The 20,872-nt window shown below is 47.9% G+C and overlaps 1 protein-coding gene across 1 annotated transcript in view; it reads right to left on the reverse strand.

Moving 5' to 3' along the window:
* The window catches only part of CFAP74 (cilia and flagella associated protein 74), a 66,179-nt gene that overhangs the window by 10,192 nt on the left and 35,115 nt on the right, over positions 1 to 20,872 (reverse strand). The window contains 13 exon segments of the mRNA XM_056865525.1: positions 2,746 to 2,865; positions 3,697 to 3,752; positions 4,805 to 4,914; positions 5,795 to 5,929; positions 6,939 to 7,075; positions 7,811 to 7,945; positions 8,491 to 8,767; positions 9,738 to 9,871; positions 10,701 to 10,874; positions 13,426 to 13,513; positions 17,663 to 17,791; positions 20,251 to 20,372; positions 20,583 to 20,705. Coding sequence (XP_056721503.1) covers positions 2,746 to 2,865; positions 3,697 to 3,752; positions 4,805 to 4,914; positions 5,795 to 5,929; positions 6,939 to 7,075; positions 7,811 to 7,945; positions 8,491 to 8,767; positions 9,738 to 9,871; positions 10,701 to 10,874; positions 13,426 to 13,513; positions 17,663 to 17,791; positions 20,251 to 20,372; positions 20,583 to 20,705 — 1,740 coding nt within the window.

A 20,872-nucleotide genomic window follows, 5' to 3' on the forward strand; every position in this document is an offset into this window, starting at 1 on the left:
GTGTCACTCTGTTATCTGGGCCTGGGTGGGCAGACGGGTGGGTGGTTGCTTGGCGGCAGAGGACTGGCTTTGCATGCAGAACGTGCCTGGTTCAATGGCTCCATGTTCTCAGGCAGCAGAGCCAGGAAGGACCTCCACAACCACCAGCCAGAGGAGACGATACGGGCTGAGGCAACCGTCACCAAAGAGCATGTGGTCCCTGGTTCAACAGAGCCCCAGGTTCAAATTCTTAGTTAAAAGCAGTGCCGGTCAGCAGTGGTGTAGTGGTTAAGAGTGGTGGAGAGCCAGGTCAGATTCCCTGCTCCGCCACATGAAGCCTGCTGGGTGACCTTGGGCCAGTCACAGTTCTCTCCGAACTCTCTCAGCCCACATGGAGGCAGGCAATGGCAAACCACCTCTGAACGTCCCCTGCCTTGAAACCCCTTCTGGGTCACCATGAGTCAGCTGTGACTTGACGGCGCGCACACACAATCCACCACCACAGCTATATCAATCTACAGTCCACAGTGACAGGTGCCAATGTATGGCCTGGCCTGAGAAGTTCTCCTTGGAGGACGAGGATGCAGTGGTGGCTAACATAGGGTTTAACAGAGGATGCAGTGGTGACTAACCACAGGGGCTGCCCGGGTTTCATCCTATGGAGGATGAAACCCAGGCAGCCCCTGTGGTTCCTGTGACTCCCAGGATCCATCAGAAGAGAAGAAGCCAGCTGTGGCTGCTGGGCCAGAAGCCTGGATGGCCCATGTGTAACGATACCCTTCTATACCCCCTGTAATATGGATACCCTTGGTCTCTCGTGTCTGTACATTGGGACTGTTGCTGAATGGCAGGGGAGGCATGGAGAGAGACAGCACCACACTCCAAGACACAGGAGCACCCCAGACACCCCACCGTACATTGCTGTACGGAGCCAGCAGGGACCTGCAAATGGCACATGGCACCTGGACCCAGAAAAGGGAAGTGGACCTGAACTCCATCTTGGATCTGAATGCAGAGCAGAACAGAGAACTCCAAAATCTGCTCCTGAGCCTCCCTGCCCGAGACTCATCCCTGGAACAGCTGCCTTCCTGGACACCTTTGCATAACCAAAGAGACGGCCAGCATATCAAGATATGCCTAGCGACCTTGTACTCTGAGCAATGACAGTTCCCCTTCCTCACTTTGCATTCCTTCTCTGGGATAGTCTGACTACATGCTAATCCCATTTTCCCCTTCTCTCCTTCCCCTTCTCCTCCTCCTAACTCCTGGCCAGCTGTCAATATCGCAATCGATACTTGACAGTCGTCAATCCTTTTCACCCATAATCTTTCACCACTCATGAAGCAATCTTACTTTTGTGCCCCTGTGAGTCAGTCTGCCCCAGGGGCAGAATTTGACTATAAAACAGAGAGCCCTGGCACATGTCAGTGGCTTCTCATTTTGGATCCAGAACACAAGTTGTGAGTCCTACACCTGGCGTGTAGTCCTTTTTCCCCTTCCCCCATGCAGCTGCTATTCTGGAACCTCATTCTGCAGGAAAGGTGACTATGAACCGCTTGGGAATCTCAACCCTTTACTTTATTAGCTCTGTGTGTGTTGGGAATTGTTTGTTTGTGTGTGTGTGTGTTTACCCTATTTGATTACTTTTAATAAAACCCTTAAAATTGATAAAAGCCTCCTCATCATTGGGTTGCTCTCCATCTGTCTGCTCACCTAGGGGCAGAATTGGTTTGGAAAGATCCCCACGCCAGCCTCTTGCAAAGCTCTATTTAGTCTCCAGCTAATTTCCCCAAATAAAAGGAGATCCCCTCTGGGCTTGGCGTAACACATGAGCTGGAGCAGGAGCCAGAGACTGGGGCTGCTTAGCAACCTGCTAATGAGATCTGCCTACTGTCAGGGATCTCACAGTTGGCCCCAGGAGCTGAAGAGACAGAACGCCCAACCTGGAGTTCAGTTCAAACCACAGAGTGCCTGGTTGGCTGCCCAGGGCCATTCCTCTGAAGAAGACGAAGAGTTGGTTTTTATACGCCGACTTTCTCTGCCTCTTAAGGAAGATTCAAACTGGCTTACAATCACCTTCCCTCCCCCTCCCCACAACAGACACCCTGTGAGGTAGATGGGGCTGAGAGAGCTCTAAGAGAGCTGTAACTTGCCCAAGGTCACCCAGCTGGCTTCGTGTGGAGGAGTGGGGAAACAAATCCAGTTCACCAGATTAGCCTCCGCCGCTCACGTGGAGTGGGGAATCAAACCCGGTTCTCCAGATCAGAGTCCACCGCTCCAAATCACCACTCTTAACCATTACACTATGCAGGTCTCAGAAGCCACTGTGAGGCTTTGCAGGACGCAGGATAAGGTCTAGCTGTACAGGCCTGCAGGCACTAATCCCTATAAATAACCTCAGTCCAGCTCTGACGGTGCCTTGCCTCAACTGCCCTGCGCACCTGCTTGACTGTGCTTGTGAGAACTCTTGCCTGTCCCTGGGTGCTAGCAAGACAGCTAATTGGTGCAATCATGTCTTGTGGCCCCCATCATGTTTAAGCACCCTTATGAGCTGGCCCGTTGTCGACACCCCGGCTAATGGGGAGACATTTTCCTGGTATGCCTTCACTTACCATGATGAGGAACCACAAGTAATGGTTAGAGGAATAAGTACTTTCCCCTCAACCTCACCTATAAACCCAGCCTTAAGGAAAGAACAGGGGTTGGGAACCCAAGTATGCCACCCCAAAGGGTGAGAAAAGTAATAAAACGAATCAATGTTCTCACCACTCTGCTTTCCTCAGGACAGAACGAGACGTTGAGCTCTTTGGTTTCTCCTTCCCCAATCGTGCGAATGGGATTCAACAACCAGAATGGTCCAAACGGATTCAAGAGGGAATATCCCAGCTGAGAAGTTACCAGCTCAAGGAAATGCAAGTTTAATGGTAACCAAAGCAACCGTTTCCAAAAAAAGGAGGCAGCTTTGAGAGTCTGTTACCTAGAGACCATGACATCTTGCAGAGCATAGAAAGGAACAGGGCATAATGGGACTTCCTCTCGGGCATTTCAGTTTGTAAATGTGTCTTTCCCTGGCCCTTCTGTATGGCTGACATCTGTCTACTGCTGGGCTGGTAGGAGTTGGGTATTCGCTAACCGCTTGGCGAGATGGCTATCGAGTGAGGGACCGCTGCGGAAGAACCCCCCACAAAAATCTGGTCAACAGTGTTCTCTTCCACCAAACGTCTATGACTGGGCTCACACATGTGAAGCAGAAGGTGCTGAAACTATCGTGAGAACACACACCCCATGGGTGCATTCATACTGCAGACATAAATGGATAGAATTGCAATTCCCTCTCCATAGGCAATCCTGGAAACTAATTCTGCACGGGAGAGGGGAGGTCTGGAAATCTGGGAATTCTTGGTACCCTCCATCGAGCCACAATTTCCTGGATTTCTTAGGGGAAGCCATGACAATTAAATGGGCATCAAACCAATACAAATTTGCAATGTAATTAAGTCTATATATGGGACAGTTTTCAATAACACGATGAGGTGTGTGTGTGTGTGTGTGTGTGTGTGCACCATGTTATTTTATTTTGGAATCCTCACTGCCTAGTTAGAAACTATGAACTTGTGAAGGTCTCCAAAGAATCCTGCTACTGTAGCCATGAAGCCTATCGAGCAGCAAATGACCCTGGGGGACAGGGAAGGGAAAAGATGACTCAGTAAAGGATACAGATAGTTGTTCTTGGGAAATGTTCTGTATCCTGATTTCTCTCTTAATTCTGTGCCCTGATGGATGAAAGTGTTTCACATTGGCAACTAACCAGTGTAAGAACGGTCCAAAAAAGGAACAGTCCCAAACAAAGCCAACATCTGTCCTCCACTCTACAGGTGATAAGCAGAGATCTCTGCCCACACCCCTCATCTGCTGCTGCGTTTGGGACACGAAATGACACAGAAGATGGAACTGAGTGGGAGGAATCAGAATTCTCCAAGAGGATGGTTGTGACAATGGTTCATACAGATGGTTCTGACAATGCTTTTGTGCGGAGGGGCCATGGCTCAGTGATCGAGCATCTGCTTGGCATGCAGAAGCTCCCGGTTCAATCCCCAGCATCTCCAGTTAAAGGGACCAGGCAAGTAGGTGACGTGAAAGACTTCTGCATGAGACCCTGGAGAGCCGTTGCCGGTCTGAGTAGACAATACTGACTTCGATGGACCAAGGATCTGATTCAGTAGACGGCAGCTTCGTGTGTTCATATGCGATCCCACATAGTCAACTAGACATGGCAACTTGATTTGTTTGCCTTTTATTGTTAACACATGGACTCATATTTATAAGAACATGGTTAAAGCCCTATGCAGCTGGAAGAGGGAGTGAGGTCATGCGCCCAGCGCCCCTCTTTCCCCATCTAAAACGCTCCTCCTCTATCAATTGTGACTGTGTACATCAGCAGTGGCTGATGTTAGCAAATGTTCCTTTAGCAAACCAGGATGAGAGGCATCAGACCCTGATTGAGAGCACATTCAGATCATCCCAGTGCCAATGTAGATTCCTGCATCTGGCTCCTCGTTGCGTGAACATTAGGGGTGCGCCAACCCAGAGGGAGCATCACTTGGGGGGAGAAAGAACTTGATCATGGGAAGTTTACACAAGCCTTTACAAGGCTACCTATGAAGAGAAGGACCTAAATGTCAACTAGAAACCCATAAAATAACCAAGCTTATCATGATCTACAACCAACCAGACCTAAATATCACCTAGAAACCCATAAGATAACCAAGCTTATCATGATCTATAGCCAACCAGAGGAGAAGCCTGCTTGCCAAAAGTTTCATACCCAGAGCAACACAGCCAAAGTTGATGGTGCTTCTACCATTGTTCGAAATCAGCAGCAGAGAGGGCGCCATTGCAGGACAATGCAGCTCTAAGTACAAGGTGTTGTATGGACTGTGGATGCAAAACAAAACAATAATAACAACCACCACTACTACCACCAATACCCCCACCCCAACACCCCCCCGCCCCCACCACAACACTATTTGTCCCGGGATCAGGAAATGTTGTTGTTCAAGACACCTGAAAGGGAAAACATCCTTGCGATTCTTTTTGGATCCCAAGAATGTGAAAGGGAGCTTTCCCCCTCGAAAGCTTATACCCCAAAAATCTTGTTGGTCTCTCTAAGGCGCTACTGGACTCAAATAAAAAATGTGAAAGGATGGTCAGGGGGAAAAAAACCCAGTTATTGGGTGGTTTCAATTTTGGGGTAAATCCAATATTGTTTTATGCTTCCTGTGTGCTTCCTTTGACACCCCCAGTATCTCCCCAGTGAGGAAGAAGAAGAGGAGGAGGAGGAGGAAGGGGGGAGGAAGAGGGGGAGGAGGAAGAGAGCTGTGACTAGCCCAAGATCACCCCAGCTGGCTTCACATGTAGGAGTGAGGAAACTAACCTAGTTACCAGATTAGCATCCGCCACTCATGTGGAGGAGGGGGGAATCAAACCGAGTTCTCCAGATCAGAGTCCAGAGCTCCAAACCACCACTCTTAACCACTACACCACGCTGGCTTATTTGGGAACACAAGAGTCACTGGAAAAGACAATAATGCTAGGAAAAGTGGAAGGCAGCAAGAAAAGACCCGGCATGAGATGGATGGACTCAGTCAAGGAAGGCATGGCCCTCCGTGTGGAAGACCTGAGCAAGGCTGTTAACAACAGGACATTTTGGACGACATTGATTCATAGGGTCGCCATGAGTCGGAAGCAACCTGATGGCACTTAACACACACACAACTAGACAGACAGACATGGCCTCTCCTCCCATCATCTGTACCTGTACTGCAAGTTTTCGGGTCCTTTCTTCTCATCTATAGCACCACTTGCGACCAGGCAGGGTATAATATAGCTGTCAAATCGTTCAGTGTAACTCCGAATCAGGGCCAAATGAGCTGCAATATATTCTTCAGAACTTGGGAGGCAAAAGAACACATTCACAGTGAGAAGCAAGCCATTTCACATGCCAAAACCACCCCACCACTATTCGTTCCAGGATCGTGAAATGTAGTTGTCGTTCAAGACATATGAAAGGGAAAACATCCTAGCAGTCCTTTTTGGATCCCAAGAACGTGAAAGGGAGCTTTCCCCCTCAAAAGCTTATACCCCAAATATCTTGTTGGTCTCTAAGGTGCTACTGGACTCAAATAAAAAATGTGAAAGGATGGTCATGGTGGGGAACCTGGTTATTGGGTGGTTTCAATTTGGGGGTAAAACCAATATTGTTTGATGCTTCCTGCGTGGAGGGGTCTGCAAAGCCCCTGGCCACCTCCCCACAAGTCTGTTGCTTTCCTATGTCTCTCATCTCTCCTAAGGACTAAATTGTCCCTGCTCTTCCTCCTCTCAACTACTCGGGAAAATTAGCTGCTAAACAAGATGGGATAATAATAGAAAGCAAGGAAGGAAGGTGTCTGGGGACTCCCCAATCCTGTCCCGCTTTCTCTGCTTCTCTCTGGAGGAGCCTCCGTATTGACCAATGGTCAGAACTTGGCTTTTACATGGCTACAAGTGATGAGTGCGGTATGCAGCCAGACCCTCAGGTCCTGGGCCCATGTCAAGGCATTGCTTTGGATCTTTCAAACTGAGGGGACTTATCCTTAATGGTCTACGTGGCGTAAAGTGGCTGTTGCAATTGTGCGATCTTCGTTATTATGAAATGCTTCTCCCATCACAGATCAGCGGCGGCACGCAGAGGGTTCCAAAAGTCTCTTGGGTGGGCCACGAACGTCCCCAGGCCTGCTTGAGCTTCAGCTCTCCGGCGGCCTGTTCCCTGCTTGCTTGCCCAGAGCCTCTCCCTTCTTACCCACTAAGCCTTTCCCCCGTTGCGGCGGGCACCCTATCAATGATACAAACGTGCTCCTGACTGATGGGACTGATCGACACCGGGACACGCAGGAGATGAATGAAACAGGGAAGGGGCTCACTTTGGCAGAATGTTTTCCGGTTCGAGAATCTCAAACACCTTGATTGTATGTTTGCTGTATTTGTCCCTGGAGAACTGGCCCAGGAAGGAGCCGCTTCCCAGTCTCCTACGTCCAGCTAGGGCCTCCTCTTTCTTCTTCTGTTGTGAAAAGAGGAAGGGGAGGGGGAAGCCAAACATTCAGACACGTTCTGTGACTGGCCGAGGCTCCCAAGCACATTTGCGTGCTTCTACCTTCTCCAGTCGGTCTTAGCCGGCGCAGCCTCCCTGCTCCTGCCCCAGCTAAATGGGCCCTCATGCCTCCCTTCCATATCCTGACACTTTTATGGAAATCCTGCACCATCCCTATTTCCTTGGATTCTGCAGCTCCTAAGCTGTCCAGTCGCCACGGAAGTATCGGGTAATTACTGACCCATGGGGTGACGTAACATCGCAATGTTTACTAGGCAGACTATATTTACAGGGTAGGTTGCCAATGCCTTCCCCACTCATCTACACTTTACCCCCTGGGTCCTAATTTTACCGACCTCGGAAGGGTGGAAGACTGAGTCAACCTTGAGCCGGCTACCTGAAACCGACTTCCGTCGGGATTGAACTCCAGTCGTGAGCAGAGCTTTTGACTGCAGTACTGCAGCTTACCACTCTGCACCACAGGGCTCACGAGACCCTATGCACCTTGGCAAAGAGCAAAGCACAAGAAAACAGTGTTGCTTACCTGTAACTGTTGTTCACTGAGTGGTCCTCTTTGCAGGCACACATGGGAACTGCGCATGCGCAGGCCTGCATATGCGCTGTTCCCATGTGGGACTGCAAAGAGGCCACGACAGTGAAGCACAGATTACTCTTTTACACACACACAAACACACATGTACACACCTGCAGTTCCAGCTCCCGGGCCTTCTTCTCCGCCAGCGCCTTCATTTCAGCAGCCCGGCGCATCATTTCAACCGCCTCTTGCCTGATCAGCTGTTCGCTCACCACTGGGTGGAAAGTCGCTTCCACCAAGCACTTCTGGGATCGAACGCGAACCAGAGTTCCCCAAGAGAGTGAGAAGGCAGAGGTGGCACCAGTCAGTTTAAGAAATGGGGAACGAGAAGACAAAATGCACTGCACAGAGGCTACACCTACCAACTTTCTGGACAGATAATCCTGTTTTTCGAGAACCGAGCCCTGCCGCGGGAACCCAACAGTCGGCCTAATCTGGCATCCTTTTTCTACCTGCACTCAACCAACCTGGTGCCTCTAGGAGGCTCACCAGCAGGACATTCATGGAATGATTTGGAGAGCGCAGTGTACTGCCTCTGCTAGAATTATGGCAGGCTTCTTTATCGATATTTGAACGCAGGGCATATAGATGGCCATTGCGCATGGACTTGCCTTTGGAAATTTGGAAACTGTTTATAGAAACTTATGAGTCCTTTTGAAATGTTTATTCTCAGCAGAGAAGTACAAAGGGCCCAAATGCTACACTTCGCAATGCTTCAGAAGGATGGGGATTTACCAAAGAATTCTGTCACTTGCCTTCTGGATCTCCAACCTGCGCCCAGAAGATTTACCTTTCCAGGCAGAACCGTTCCGACGCACGGCATGATCGTGATGGGGGAGTCTTCCGGGATGAGGAACTGGAAGGAAGTGGGCCCGACGGGGGCGACGTCCCCCTTGCCGATCCTCGGGATGGCGTGAGTGAACGGATTGAGGCTGACGTGGTTGTTGATTACAAAGAGGGTGGCCTTCGAATGGTCATTGAGAGCGGTGGCAGAAAACCGAACCAAGTAATGCGAGAGCTCCAGAGGGGGGTGGACACCGATGGCTGTGCAGGACAGCTTGAATTGTCTAAAGACGGAATGTGGCAGAAAGGGTCATGGTGCAAAGTCACCCCCTTGCTGAGGCCTGAGCGTGGCCTACGATAAGCCTGGTACCCCATTGCTCACTTTCCCCAAAATTTATTTGCTTTTGACATTTACATCGCCATAGCTCCAGTGATCAAAGGTCTATTGAGAATCTCACATCACATCCCAGTGTCCAAGATATGAGGATGAGCATAACCGATTATATTATATTAATATATTATTATATTATTCCGCTACCCAAGGAGGTCAGATCAGGAGAAATTAGTCATATTATTGAAAGACATGAGACAAATTCACTACTTTCCAAATGGCAAGATTTTCTGCCACCATAATGAAGCATAAAAAGATGATGCATTTCCACCTTATTCTGTATTATTGCTATGGCTTTATTTTCTAATGCAATAAAGATTTGATTGACTACATTGCCACTGCATGTCTAATTCACTCTTCTCTACTTAAGGACAGATGGACTCACATTCTAGCTGTATCAGAAGAAGTGAGCTATGGCTCACAAAAGCTCATGCCCTGCCAGAAATGTTAGTCTTTAAGGTGCTACAGGACTCTTGCTCTTTTCTACTGCAACAGACAAACACGGCTACCGGTAGTGACCAAATAGCAGCTTATTCCTATTGCCCATTTTGGACTGCATGGCACCTCTATGGGCATTATTTGATTCCCTGTGGTGTTTAAAGTGGTGTTCATAAGCTGCCCTGCAGATCCATTTTTGGGATGGAATGGCAGCAAATAAATATCTTACATAAATTAAAATACATTAAATTAAATAGCAACGGGTTGAAGACTTTATCACACCCTCCCAATCAAAATGCCTCTCCTGCAAACGCTTATCCTGATGCAATCACACTGTACATGGGAAATAAACAGGGGTTGGAGAAATCTCATTTGGTTCTTGCCTCATTGTGAGAATCCCCACTTCCATGAAATCCTGCACAAACCTGTTGATCTCTGTCTTGCAGGTCAGCTCAAAGTTATATTCCTTTGCCTTGTTGGCTTTGAAGATGATGTCCAGGGTCAGACTTTCAAGCGGGAGGAGAGTTCCAAATCCATCATTGGGTTGAATTTCTACAAACTTTTTCAGTATAGGTAAAAAAAGAAAAGAAAATGAATGAGTTAAGGGATACATCGCACAGGCGCTAGATATATGGAAGGGGGCAAAGCTGGAACACATGGCCAATTCATGGATCTAGAAAAAGTGTTCACTTTGTCCTATTGTGTATGAACACTCAGGTCCAGGGCTGTGTGTACCCCGCCACCCCCGCTAAATAAATTACACAAAATAGCAAAAAATGAAGAATACATTAGGCAACATCAGAAAAATCAAGCATATTTTTGCTCAGTCTGCCAAATTTGTACAGGTTGCAAAATCCAGCTTTTCCTAGGTGTAGTGTTAATACGATTTTTTAAAAAAAGGAAGCAATGATCTATTGGGACTCAGACCAGGAACCTATTTACAAATGTAACCCAGTTACAGTGTGTAGATAGATACTTTTATTTACAGCCGTCGGCCAGCATATACCCAGTTACAGTTGTAACTTCCAATGTGCATTAGAAGTTACAAATCAAAGTGGTCTTGGGGTTTCTCCTTTCTGGAGTGATGCCCCTGACTCCATTATTTAGGCTGGACTGGAAGGACAACAAAGTCATTGAGGTCAGGCTGGAACAATGCCTAGGAAGCAACCATATCTACTGTGGCTTATGGATTTTGCGTTGCATCTACACAGAGAATTGCAGAGGGATCAGTTCTCTCTGTGTGTGTCTCTCTCATGCATACTGTCATTCATTCTCTCCTCGACAGCAATTTCTCAAGGAATATTTATTTTGCTGGGGACTCAAACGCTAATTGTTCAGGCTCTTTATAAACAATAAATACAATTATCAGCAAAAGAACAACCGCATACCTCCGGGAGTCCTACAAAGCCAAACTCCTGCGGTAGAATAGATTTGTTTGTGAGCGTGATCGTGCTCTGGATTGCTTCGTAGATAGAGCAGTATCCAAAATTCACTTCCGCTGGATTGATCTCCAGATCTGAGGTGGTGACAACTGCGTGGACGGAAAATTCAACTGGCTTTCTCTGAAACAGAGATGCCCAGAGTGAGAACCCCTGGGCATCACTGGGTCCCCTCTATAGGTCCTGAAAGTGTCCCTGTTTCCCAGAATTAGGGATGAGTGGGTACTTCCTGTTCCTTTACTGCCCTTGACTTTCACTTTGCACCGGACTCCACTCCTCAATTCTGGTTTAAACAGGAGAATCCGTAAAATTAACTCTGGCGCTGGAACACAGGTAGTGATTGCACGTATGACTGTGTTGGGCACAGTATTGTAGTGAGATGCATATGTGCTCCTGGCACACTGCTGAAACACCACCCAGAGACGCTTGTTACAACTGTACCTAAAGGTAAAGGTAGTCCCCTGTGCAAGCACCGGGACATTACTGACCCATGGGGTGACGTCACATCCTGACGTTTACTAGGCAGACTATGCTTTACGGGGTGGTTTGCCAGTGCCTTCCCCACTCATCTTCCCTTTACCCCCAGCAAACTGGGTACTCATTTCACCTCAGAAGGAGGGAAGGCTGAATCAACCTTGAGCCGGCTACCTGAAATTGACTTCTGTAGGGATTGAACTCAGGTCGTGAGCAGAGCTTTTGACTGCTGTTCTGCAGCTTACCACTCTGCGCCATGGGCTCTGACAACTGTAGCTACAACCACATAAATACTGTGAGTCTGTTGAGGGGGTTGCTGTGTTTTGTCGATACAAACTTGCCTACCGGTAACGTAGAAGACGGGATACATCACAAATGGGCACAAAGTTAAATTCACTCATTCATTAGAATATTTATATGCCCGCCTGTCTTGTGAGCCAAACAAGTATGGCACTTTGTACGACGTTTGGGAACAGAAGACAGAACAGCGGAGAATACCCACTTCAGAAACATCACCTCGTAATTTCGAACTCCAAATCCAGCCAGAAATTAGAATATTTCAGAAGCATCCTTAGTTGTTCCCAGAAGTTTCCAAGTCATTAAAAAGAGCCAAATAATTGCAACGCTTGACTATTTCCAACCAAGAAGATTACAATAATCACACATTAAATGGCTTCAGCTGAGCTCTAGGCTTCATCAACTACTAGTGTTTCCAGGAGCTCTCCAAGGTCCTGGAGAAAGTAGTCTGGCAGGTGCTCCGCTATGCACTCCCCGCTCTCTGCCGCTATACTCTGCTGGCTGCAAGGGCTTAGATCAGGGGTGTCAAACTCAAATTGTTACGAGGGCCGGATATGACATAAATGTTGCTTGGTCAAGCCGGGCCATGCCTCGCCTGCCCAGATCGGGACTGGGAGAGGTGGCTGCCTTGTTTGGCTCGTGGACTGGATAAGAGCTCTCAAGGGGCCAGATCCGGCCTGCGGGCCTTATGTTCGACACCCCTGGCTTAGATACCTTTCCACAATCCTCTACGAGTCTGCAATCCTCAGGGAAATCTCACGAGCCCGGCCTGCCTCGCTCAACTTGTGCAGCCTTGGCAAATCGCCTTGTGTAAAGGACGGCCTTGTCCTTTTCCAAGGTCAAGGTGGCTCCTGCCGGCACTGACAAACAGCTGCTGAGCGCCAGCATTTCTCTGCCTGTCTTCCCAGCCAGCGAGGCCCAGTTGATATTCCCAGCTTGGAAAGACACAGCCCTGCCCATCAGGCCAGTGGATGGGGGCAAGTCCATAACTGCCTCCCAGGTGACCAATGAGCAGGCCATCGACAGAGGCTGGATGATAAATTATCTGGAAGCTGGTACCTAAGTTTGCTTATTTCCCCTCTTCCCTTTCTGTCTTCCTTTCGTGTTAAATCATTTTATGAGTGTTGTTTTGAGTTGTAAACTGCCTTAAATACAGTGCCAGAAAGGTGGCATAGAAACAAATCAAATTAATTCATGTTCTGCATGTAGAAGAAGAGGAGTTGGTTTTTATATGCCGACTTTCTCTACCACTTAAGGGAGAATCAAACCGGCTTACAATCACCCTCTCTTCCCCTCCCCACAACAGACACCCTGTAAGGCAGGTGGGGCTGAGAGAGCTCTAACAGAGCTGTAACTTGTCCAAGGTCACCCAGCTGGCTTCATCTGTAGGAGTGGGGAAACAAATCCAGTTCACCAGATTAGCCTCTGCCACTCATGTGAAGGAGTGGAGAATCAAACCCAGTTCTCCAGATCAGACTCCACTGCTCCAAACCCCCACTCTTAACCACTACACCATGCTGGCTCCCTGGTAGCCTGATGGCCCAAGCTATCCTTATCTCATCAGATCTCAGAAGCTAAGCAGGGTCCGTCCGGCCTGGTTAGTATTTGGATGGGAGATCACCAAGGAATACCAGGGTTGCTTGCAGAGGAAGGTAATGGCAAACCACCTCTGTTAGTCTTCTTGCCTGGAAAATCCCGCAAGGGGTTGCCATGTCAGCTGCGACTTGACAGCACTTTACATGTGCACGCACACACGTAAAAGGACTCAGGTTCAATCCTGAGCATCTCTAGTTGAAGGATTTTAAGTAGTGGTTTTAGGAAGGGGCCTAGAGAACTTAGCATAATGGGCCAACTTAGCATAAGAGACTTCTGTGAGCATGATGAGCAGCTGAATACCACCGACCTGATCTGAAACTACTATGGTCATTGGGACTTCCAAGACCCTGGTCTGTTCATCAAAGTACTTTCCCGCATCTTCTGGAAGAGATTTTCTGAAATGGGAAAGTAATGCATATTCATTAAACACCTAAGTCGAGGAAATCAAAGGAATCCAATGTTAAGAATGTATTTAAGCTCTTTATTGCTGAAGCAGCTAATAAAAATCCTTGAGGGTTTAAACTACATGAAAATTACAGGAATGCAAAACAAAGTTATCTTGTTTAGAGGGATTGTCCTGGAAAGCGGGAGGGCTATTATACCGACAACATGTTTTTCCTTCTCTCGTTACATGTCAAAAATGGAACATCAGAGCCCTAAAAGAAGACTCCAGAGTCCAGATGCTTCCTAATTACTCAAATCTCCTTTAAACATCTCCGATTTTAACCTGCATTCAGTTATGTCCTGGTTAGGAGAAAACTCTGAACACACTGCTTTAGTTCTATAATTATAAATCATCAACATTTCCAACTGCGGAGAAGCCTGTGGATTAAACACACTAGGAGTTCCTCCCATGAAATCACATCCTGTTGAAATGACTGACAAGAGCTGGAAGAGATCAAAAGAGGTCTGACTTCCTTTTATGGGAGGCGGGGCCATCCACGCCCCTGGGGGCCCGCCCCCAATCAACCTACACCTCAGCATGATGCGAGTTGAGAACAGGTGTATCGTGGAAAGGTACCTGCAGAGCCAATCGCTCCAGATGACTCAACCGAGCGAGCAGCATCTGAAAAGCCACGGCAACATCCCATGGCAGCCGTGCCCTGACCATCTGGTCCCTAGGTTGCCACCTTGCCAAAAGGCGGGGGTGGATGGGAGATAGGGGAGAGTGCGACTGTTCGCTGGCATATGTAAACCGAAGGAACTGAAACTTGCGGCAAACCCGGCCTGCGCACTGCGGATTCAAAAATGGGGAAATGTAAAGCAAAACAGCGGGGAGTTCCGAATGAGCCAGTTCTGTTTCGGCCACAACTCCGAAATGTGGGGAGAAAATTTGGAGGAGGAGACTATTGGGAGCAGCCTTAAAAATATGAACAGGATTCATACTTCATTGTCCCCTAACCTGTAACATCAACAAATGTAAAAGGTCCAGTCAAAATTGCTGCAGTAGATTCTGCCCCTGCAAAATGTACAAATCCGGGCTCATTTTGTGCAATGGCGTATTATTTAAATACCAATCCCAGGCAGGAATTACAAAACAGAACACTGAAGGGTCCTGGCTGTCTATTTCCATGTCTGTAATTCTCATTAATGCCTCGCTAAGTGTTTTCCGCTTGCATTACGAAAGGAGCTGATTAAGGGGCTATGTTGTATTTACCAGCATTTTAAAGAAAGTATTAGCCGATATATTGCTCTCTCCCCAGCAAAAACACTGGCGGCTATAAATAGGGCTTTCGAAAGTTGCTTTGTAATCAGTATGGACGCTTCCTCGGGCCCAGCTGCAGCCGGGAGCACAGATGAGAGACCCATCTTGAGCAATCTGTTCCTTTTGACATTGACGTTAATTCATTACCAGCTCCTCTGAGTCAGTATCAATGGGATGGCAAGTGCCATGCAGTTACGGAAAGAAGAGCGGGTTGTGGGAGGGGGTCGAAGGCCATCCCTGTCTGTCTGGTGACCTACCATGGAGAAGGGATGCGTGGCTTTATGCGTGCCAGAGCCTCTTGTCAGCCCCAGCCCAGATGGAGAGTCGGAGCCAAGCGGGTGCATGTACAGTATCATTTTTAGAGCTCTCTCCCTATTTATAATCCATGGGCACCTAAAGCATGGGGTGAAGTTCCCCCCACCGTCATGTCTCCATGGAGACCATGTTTCATCTGCCAATCTTCTGCTCTCAGTCATCTGTTTGGAATGAACGTGCCACCAGCTATTTTACAGAAGGTCACGCAGTCCCCACCTCCTCCCCGACGGGATGCATAATACGGGGCAAAGGACAAAACAATGTTGGAAGTCGTGTGGTTTTCAAATCAGCCACAGGCCATTAGTGAAGAATCTTCCACTGGCAAACCGAAGAAGGCCAATTTGTGTATCCAAGGAACATGCTTTCAGTAGTAAAGGGAGAGAGAAATGGCCCCCTGGTTGAACATCTGATCCTATATTAAACCCCCAGCATCAGTAGTTAAAAGGATCTTAGGAGACACACACACACAACCTGAGAGCTACTGGCAGTTAGAATATACAATATTGGTCTAGCTGAATCAATGGTCTTAATACGAAAGCAACTTCATAAGTTCAAAACTAGAAGAAGAAGAGTTAGTTTTTATACGCCGACTTTCTCTGCCACTTAAGGGAGAATCAAACCGGCTTACAATCACCTTCCCTTCCCCTCCCTACAACAGACACCCTGTGAGGTAGGTGGGGCTGAGAGAGCGTGACTAGCCCAAGGTCACCCAGCTGGCTTCGTGTGGAGGAGTGGGGAATCAAACCCAGTTCTCCAGATCAGACTCAACCACTCCAAACCACTACTCTCAACCACTATACCACGCTGGCTCAGTTGTAGTCTTTTGGGGTATCAGGTTTTTGAAAGTCAAAGCTCATACCTCGAAAGTCTTGTTGGTCTCTAAGTTGCTACCGGACTTGAATCTGGTTGTTCTACTGCAGACCAACACGGCTACCCCCTAAAAATATCTTCATGTGTTCAAGTTTTCCCTTTATAAGGCAGTCATAAAAAAAGCCATACATTTTTGAGAGAAGTTGTATGAATTGAAGGGTCGACCCTGGTTAGTTCTTGGATGGGAGACCACCAAGGAAGTCCAGGGTTGCTGTGCAGAGGCAGGCAACGGCAAACCACCTCTCCTCATCTCTTGCCTTGAAAAGCCTACGGGGGTCACCATAATGTCAGCTGTGACTTGATGGCACTTTCCACCATAAGAACTCACTGGATATATGAAAGTGAGTATGCTTGCAAGTCAGACCACTGGCCCGTCTCACAATCCCTTTCCAAAGTGTGGAGCCGGCGTGGTGCAGTGGTTAAGAGCAGTGGTTTGGAGCAGTGGACTCTGATCTGGACCGGGTTTGATTCCCCACTCCTCCACATGAGCAGCAGATGCTAATCTGGTGAACCAGGTTGGTTTCCCTGCTCCTACACATAAAGCCAGCTGGGTGACCTTGGGCTAGTCACAGTTCTATTCAGAGCTCTCTCAGCTCCGCCTACCTCACAGGGTGTCTGTGGTGGGGAGGGGAAGGGAAGCCGATTGTAAGCCGGTTTGATTCTGCCTTAAGTGGTAGAGAAAGTCGGCCTATAAAAACCAACTCTTCTTCAAAGTGGTTCAGGCCTTTAGACATCAACGCCAGCACTCTGAACTGGGCAGGCCCAGTTAAATTGCTATGCAAAAGCCATCTTTTCATTTGACACGACTACAAAGGGGGCCTTTACTTGTTACTGAAATGCTTCCCAGCCGTCCATTTAAATGGCAACTCAGCCTGCCTCGTGAGCAGAGCCCCCCCTCCGCAAACATTTCTACAAAGGCGTCACTAGCTCAGCACTTTCGACACCTGTCCCTGCGCCCCTCTCTCAACCTTCCACACACACACCCCGTCCCTTTAACTGATCTCTCTTTGGTGAGCTAGTCTGGGACTTATTGCGTGACTCAGAACCTCCTTAATCTTGTCAAATCTCCTTTTTGAAGCTTTTCCCCCCATTAAAAAAAAAAAAGCACATGCGCATACATACACAAACGCAGATTAACATTTAAAAAAAAAATCCAAGCTGTGTGCCTTTATCCACTTGACAAAAAACTGTAACAGTGTTTCACAACATTTGATGTTTGGGGACCGGGAACTGTCATAATAACAGAATCTCTGTCTCAGCAATAGGGCAGGCGTTCTGGGCGGAAGGAGGCACGCCACGCTTGCATTTCTTCTGCTTGCGCTGCAATACAGCCCTGGTAATTTATTCAATTTATTTATACTGAGTCCGTCTGGCTTAGTATCGCCTCCCAGTTGGCAGTGGCTCTCCATGGCCTTGCAAGGGAGAGAAATCTTAGCTATACCGTTGGAAGTTCTTTTCACTGGAGAAGCCAGAGAAGTGAACGCTGTTGTACGCAGAATGGGTGCCCGATTCACGGTTTCTCTCTGAGATACGAAGCTGCCTTATGCTGTCAGGCTACTGATGCACCTCCCTCGCTTATCGGACTGCAGACCAGTATGGCTGCCCACCTGAAACCAGGCCTGCCTATGGAACGGAGGAAAGGTTTTGGACGTACCTTGGCAGGAACTTCAGCTGCACGCTGAAGGAGGAATGGGCTTGAATGTAGCCGGTCTTTGGAAGCAGTTCCATGTGGTTGGCCAATTCGTTGCAAACCTCAAACCTCAAGCGCAGCGCGGATGTTGCTCTGTGGAGGACAGGAAGACTTGAGCCAGCTTTACGCCGGCCAGCTCTGCTGACAGACTTGACTTCATTCTTTGTCTGCCTTTCCCTTGGTAGACCAGAAATAGAGCAACGCACTGAAGGAGCAGGGGGGACTAAGGGCTGAGAGATTACAAATATTAATTTTTTTGGGGGGGGGTCCTGTGATAAGGAATCACAGGGGGAAGTGAACAATTAGGGCTCCCCTCATAGCACAATAGCATGACACAACTGAACTGTGAGGGGGTCTAGATGAGAAACGTTGCCCTGAACCTCACTAGTCTATTGCAACTGCTTTGAGTACTGAGATTCAGGGACAGGTGAGCAGGAATTTGCCTATCCCTGAATTGTAGCAACACTCTCACTCTCCATGCTGTGGTAGAGTTGGGGGAACTAGATAATACTCTCTGCAAGGCACACACAACCAACCCTACTTTCAACACACATCCCACTCTAGTATACAATAACCCAGGAGGGGCTCTGATCCTCCCCTTGCAGCTTGAAGAGTTTCATTAATTAGGATCAGAGGAAGCCCTTCTCCTCCAATCCCAATCGACCCCCCTGCCAAGACACTTGTAGCTTCAAAGGTTCATAGCCCTGAGAAGCTGATAGCAACCTGGATTGTAGTGGGCACTGAAATCAGGATTGGCATATATGCCCTATGAGGTGCTTATCCTAGCATCCCCCTCCAGGATCCTACATGTTTTGGGTGGTCATGCAGACCAACTTCCCTCCTCAATTTCCCCACCCCATTGCCCTCCGGCGTTCAACCTTCCATGATTCTGGGAAGGCAATGAGCTTCATCAGTGCTGGTTGGATTGGGTTTTCCCTTTTGCCTTCTTTTCATCTTATACTGCCTTTAGTGTTGGAAGATGTGGTTCCAGAAATTTCAGACCCAGTACTTAGACAACAAAACCATGCCGTCTGCGGAGCTGTTCTGAAGTTGAGAGAGGATTCATCCTGAGCAGGTTGCCTAGCACAGTTGGCAGCATACAAAGAAACTAGAAAAGGCATTGGCATCTTGTTAAAACAAAAGGCCCGGGTCAAATTCTGGACAATGTGATTTGACAGCTTTCCGAAAGGAACACCTCAAAACCTGAGATTTACATTGGAAGGATGAATCCAACTGATCCAATAGAAAAATTACCCTGCCTCTGTACTTTTAATCTCGCCTCTGGGAGCGGGGGTTATCTAGACCCAGGAAAATCTCTTACATAACCTGACGCTTGTCATATTTGTAAGCTGAATTTCTGAGATAACGGCTTTACTCATTTCCTTCCAACTGTGAAGGATCTCAGCGGTATCTAATTCTAGTAAGGAGTTCAGAATATATATGCCTTCCGACAGAAATAGTAAAGGGAGGAGGAAGGAAAAGAAATAAAAATCAATCCTATTTGTTTGCATTTAAATAGAATCTTTAAAACAGCAGGAAAGAAAAGGAAGACAAAAATAGGAACACTCATCCTAGCCAGCAGAATGGGTGGATTGAATGAGAGGTGGGAGCCAGCAGCTGCTGGTCACGGGAGATGACACATGTTTCTCTAAAAAGCGAAGATTGAAACACAGGGACCTTGCAAGAGGGAGGCTGCTCGTTGCTCAGAGATACGGTTTTAAAATTGCCATGAAAATAATGCCCACGCTTCGTGAGGGTTATATCATAATCATAGTAGATGCCTGAGATCATGCTTCCAGCTACCATCTATATCAGAGGGAAGACAGGAAACAGCCAGTTGCCCTTCCATCACACCTTGTTCCAGCTGGGAATCCCTCCCTCCAGCTTCCAATTGCCATCTATAAGGCCACCAGAGGGAGGACGGGAATCAACCAGGCAGCTCTCCAGTGTGCCTGGACCTAGTGCCAGCTGAGGATCTCCTCCACAAGGATTATTCTGCACTTATTTTGGTCATTTGTATGATATTTTGATTTCTGTTAGCCATTTTGGGACTTCTATGCAGATGCATAGTGCCAGCTGAGGATCTCCTTCACAAGGATTATTCTGCCCCGTGGCGCAGAGTGGTAAACTGCAGTACTGCAGTCCAAGCTCTGCTCACGACCTGAGTTCAATCCCGACGGAAGTTGGTTTCAGGTAGCCAACTCAAGGTTGACTCAGCCTTCCATCCTTCCGAGGTCGGTAAAATGAGTACCCAGCTTGCTGGGGGTAAAGGGAAGATGATTGGGGAAGGCACTGGCAAACCACCCCATAAACAAAGTCTGCCATGATGTGACGTCACCCCATGGATCAGGAATGACCCGGTGCTTGCACAGGGGACCATTAACTTTTTTAAAAATGCAGATGCAGGCAATGGCAAACCATCTATGTACGCCTCCTGCCTTGAAAACTCTACGAGCTAGCCATAATCAGCTGCGACTTGACGGTAAAACAAAAAGGATGTAGCGCTTGCTCGTGAATAAGCTAGAATGAGCGATATCAGTAGGTTCACTCACCTACTTTGAATGATGATGCAGTCCTGATACAGCCTGTCGTACATACAGATTTTGAGGTCGACATCTGGATTGGGCACCCACACCGGCACAGACACAGAAACGGCAACGGCGCTGAAATGCAACTAAACACCAAGCAATGCCAAGAAAAGTCAAGGGGAGACAACGTCTATGTATTTAAAATAGCCGGAAAACGCATTCGGAGCCGATCACCTGTGTTCCCATACCTGAACCTGAATCAATTCTGGCCTTACAGAATAGGCTTTTCTAGCCCATTTTCCTTGCACGCAAGGAAGCCTAGCACCAGAAGAAGTGGGGGGGGGGGAAACACTCACAGGATTGCAATCTGGGTTGTCGAAAGTAATGTTGAATTCAGCACGAACATCCCCAGGAACTGCTGGTGTGAAAATAATATGAAGCTTGACAGAGCTGAAGGGTCCAATATCACCTTCTGTAACCTGAATGGCAAGTAAGAGAAACAAAACTGTTATTTTCCTAAAATGGCTTATGGTTATTTGCTTTGTCACCTTTCATTATGGAGGTACTTTGTTAAAAAGTACAGAACAGACTGCTGGACTGGAAGGGCCTTGGTCTGGTCCAGTATGGCCTTTCTTATGGTCTAAGG

This window comes from Euleptes europaea, chromosome 19 (genome assembly GCF_029931775.1).
Source record: "Euleptes europaea isolate rEulEur1 chromosome 19, rEulEur1.hap1, whole genome shotgun sequence".
In the NCBI taxonomy this organism is placed as follows: Eukaryota; Metazoa; Chordata; class Lepidosauria; order Squamata; family Sphaerodactylidae; genus Euleptes; species Euleptes europaea.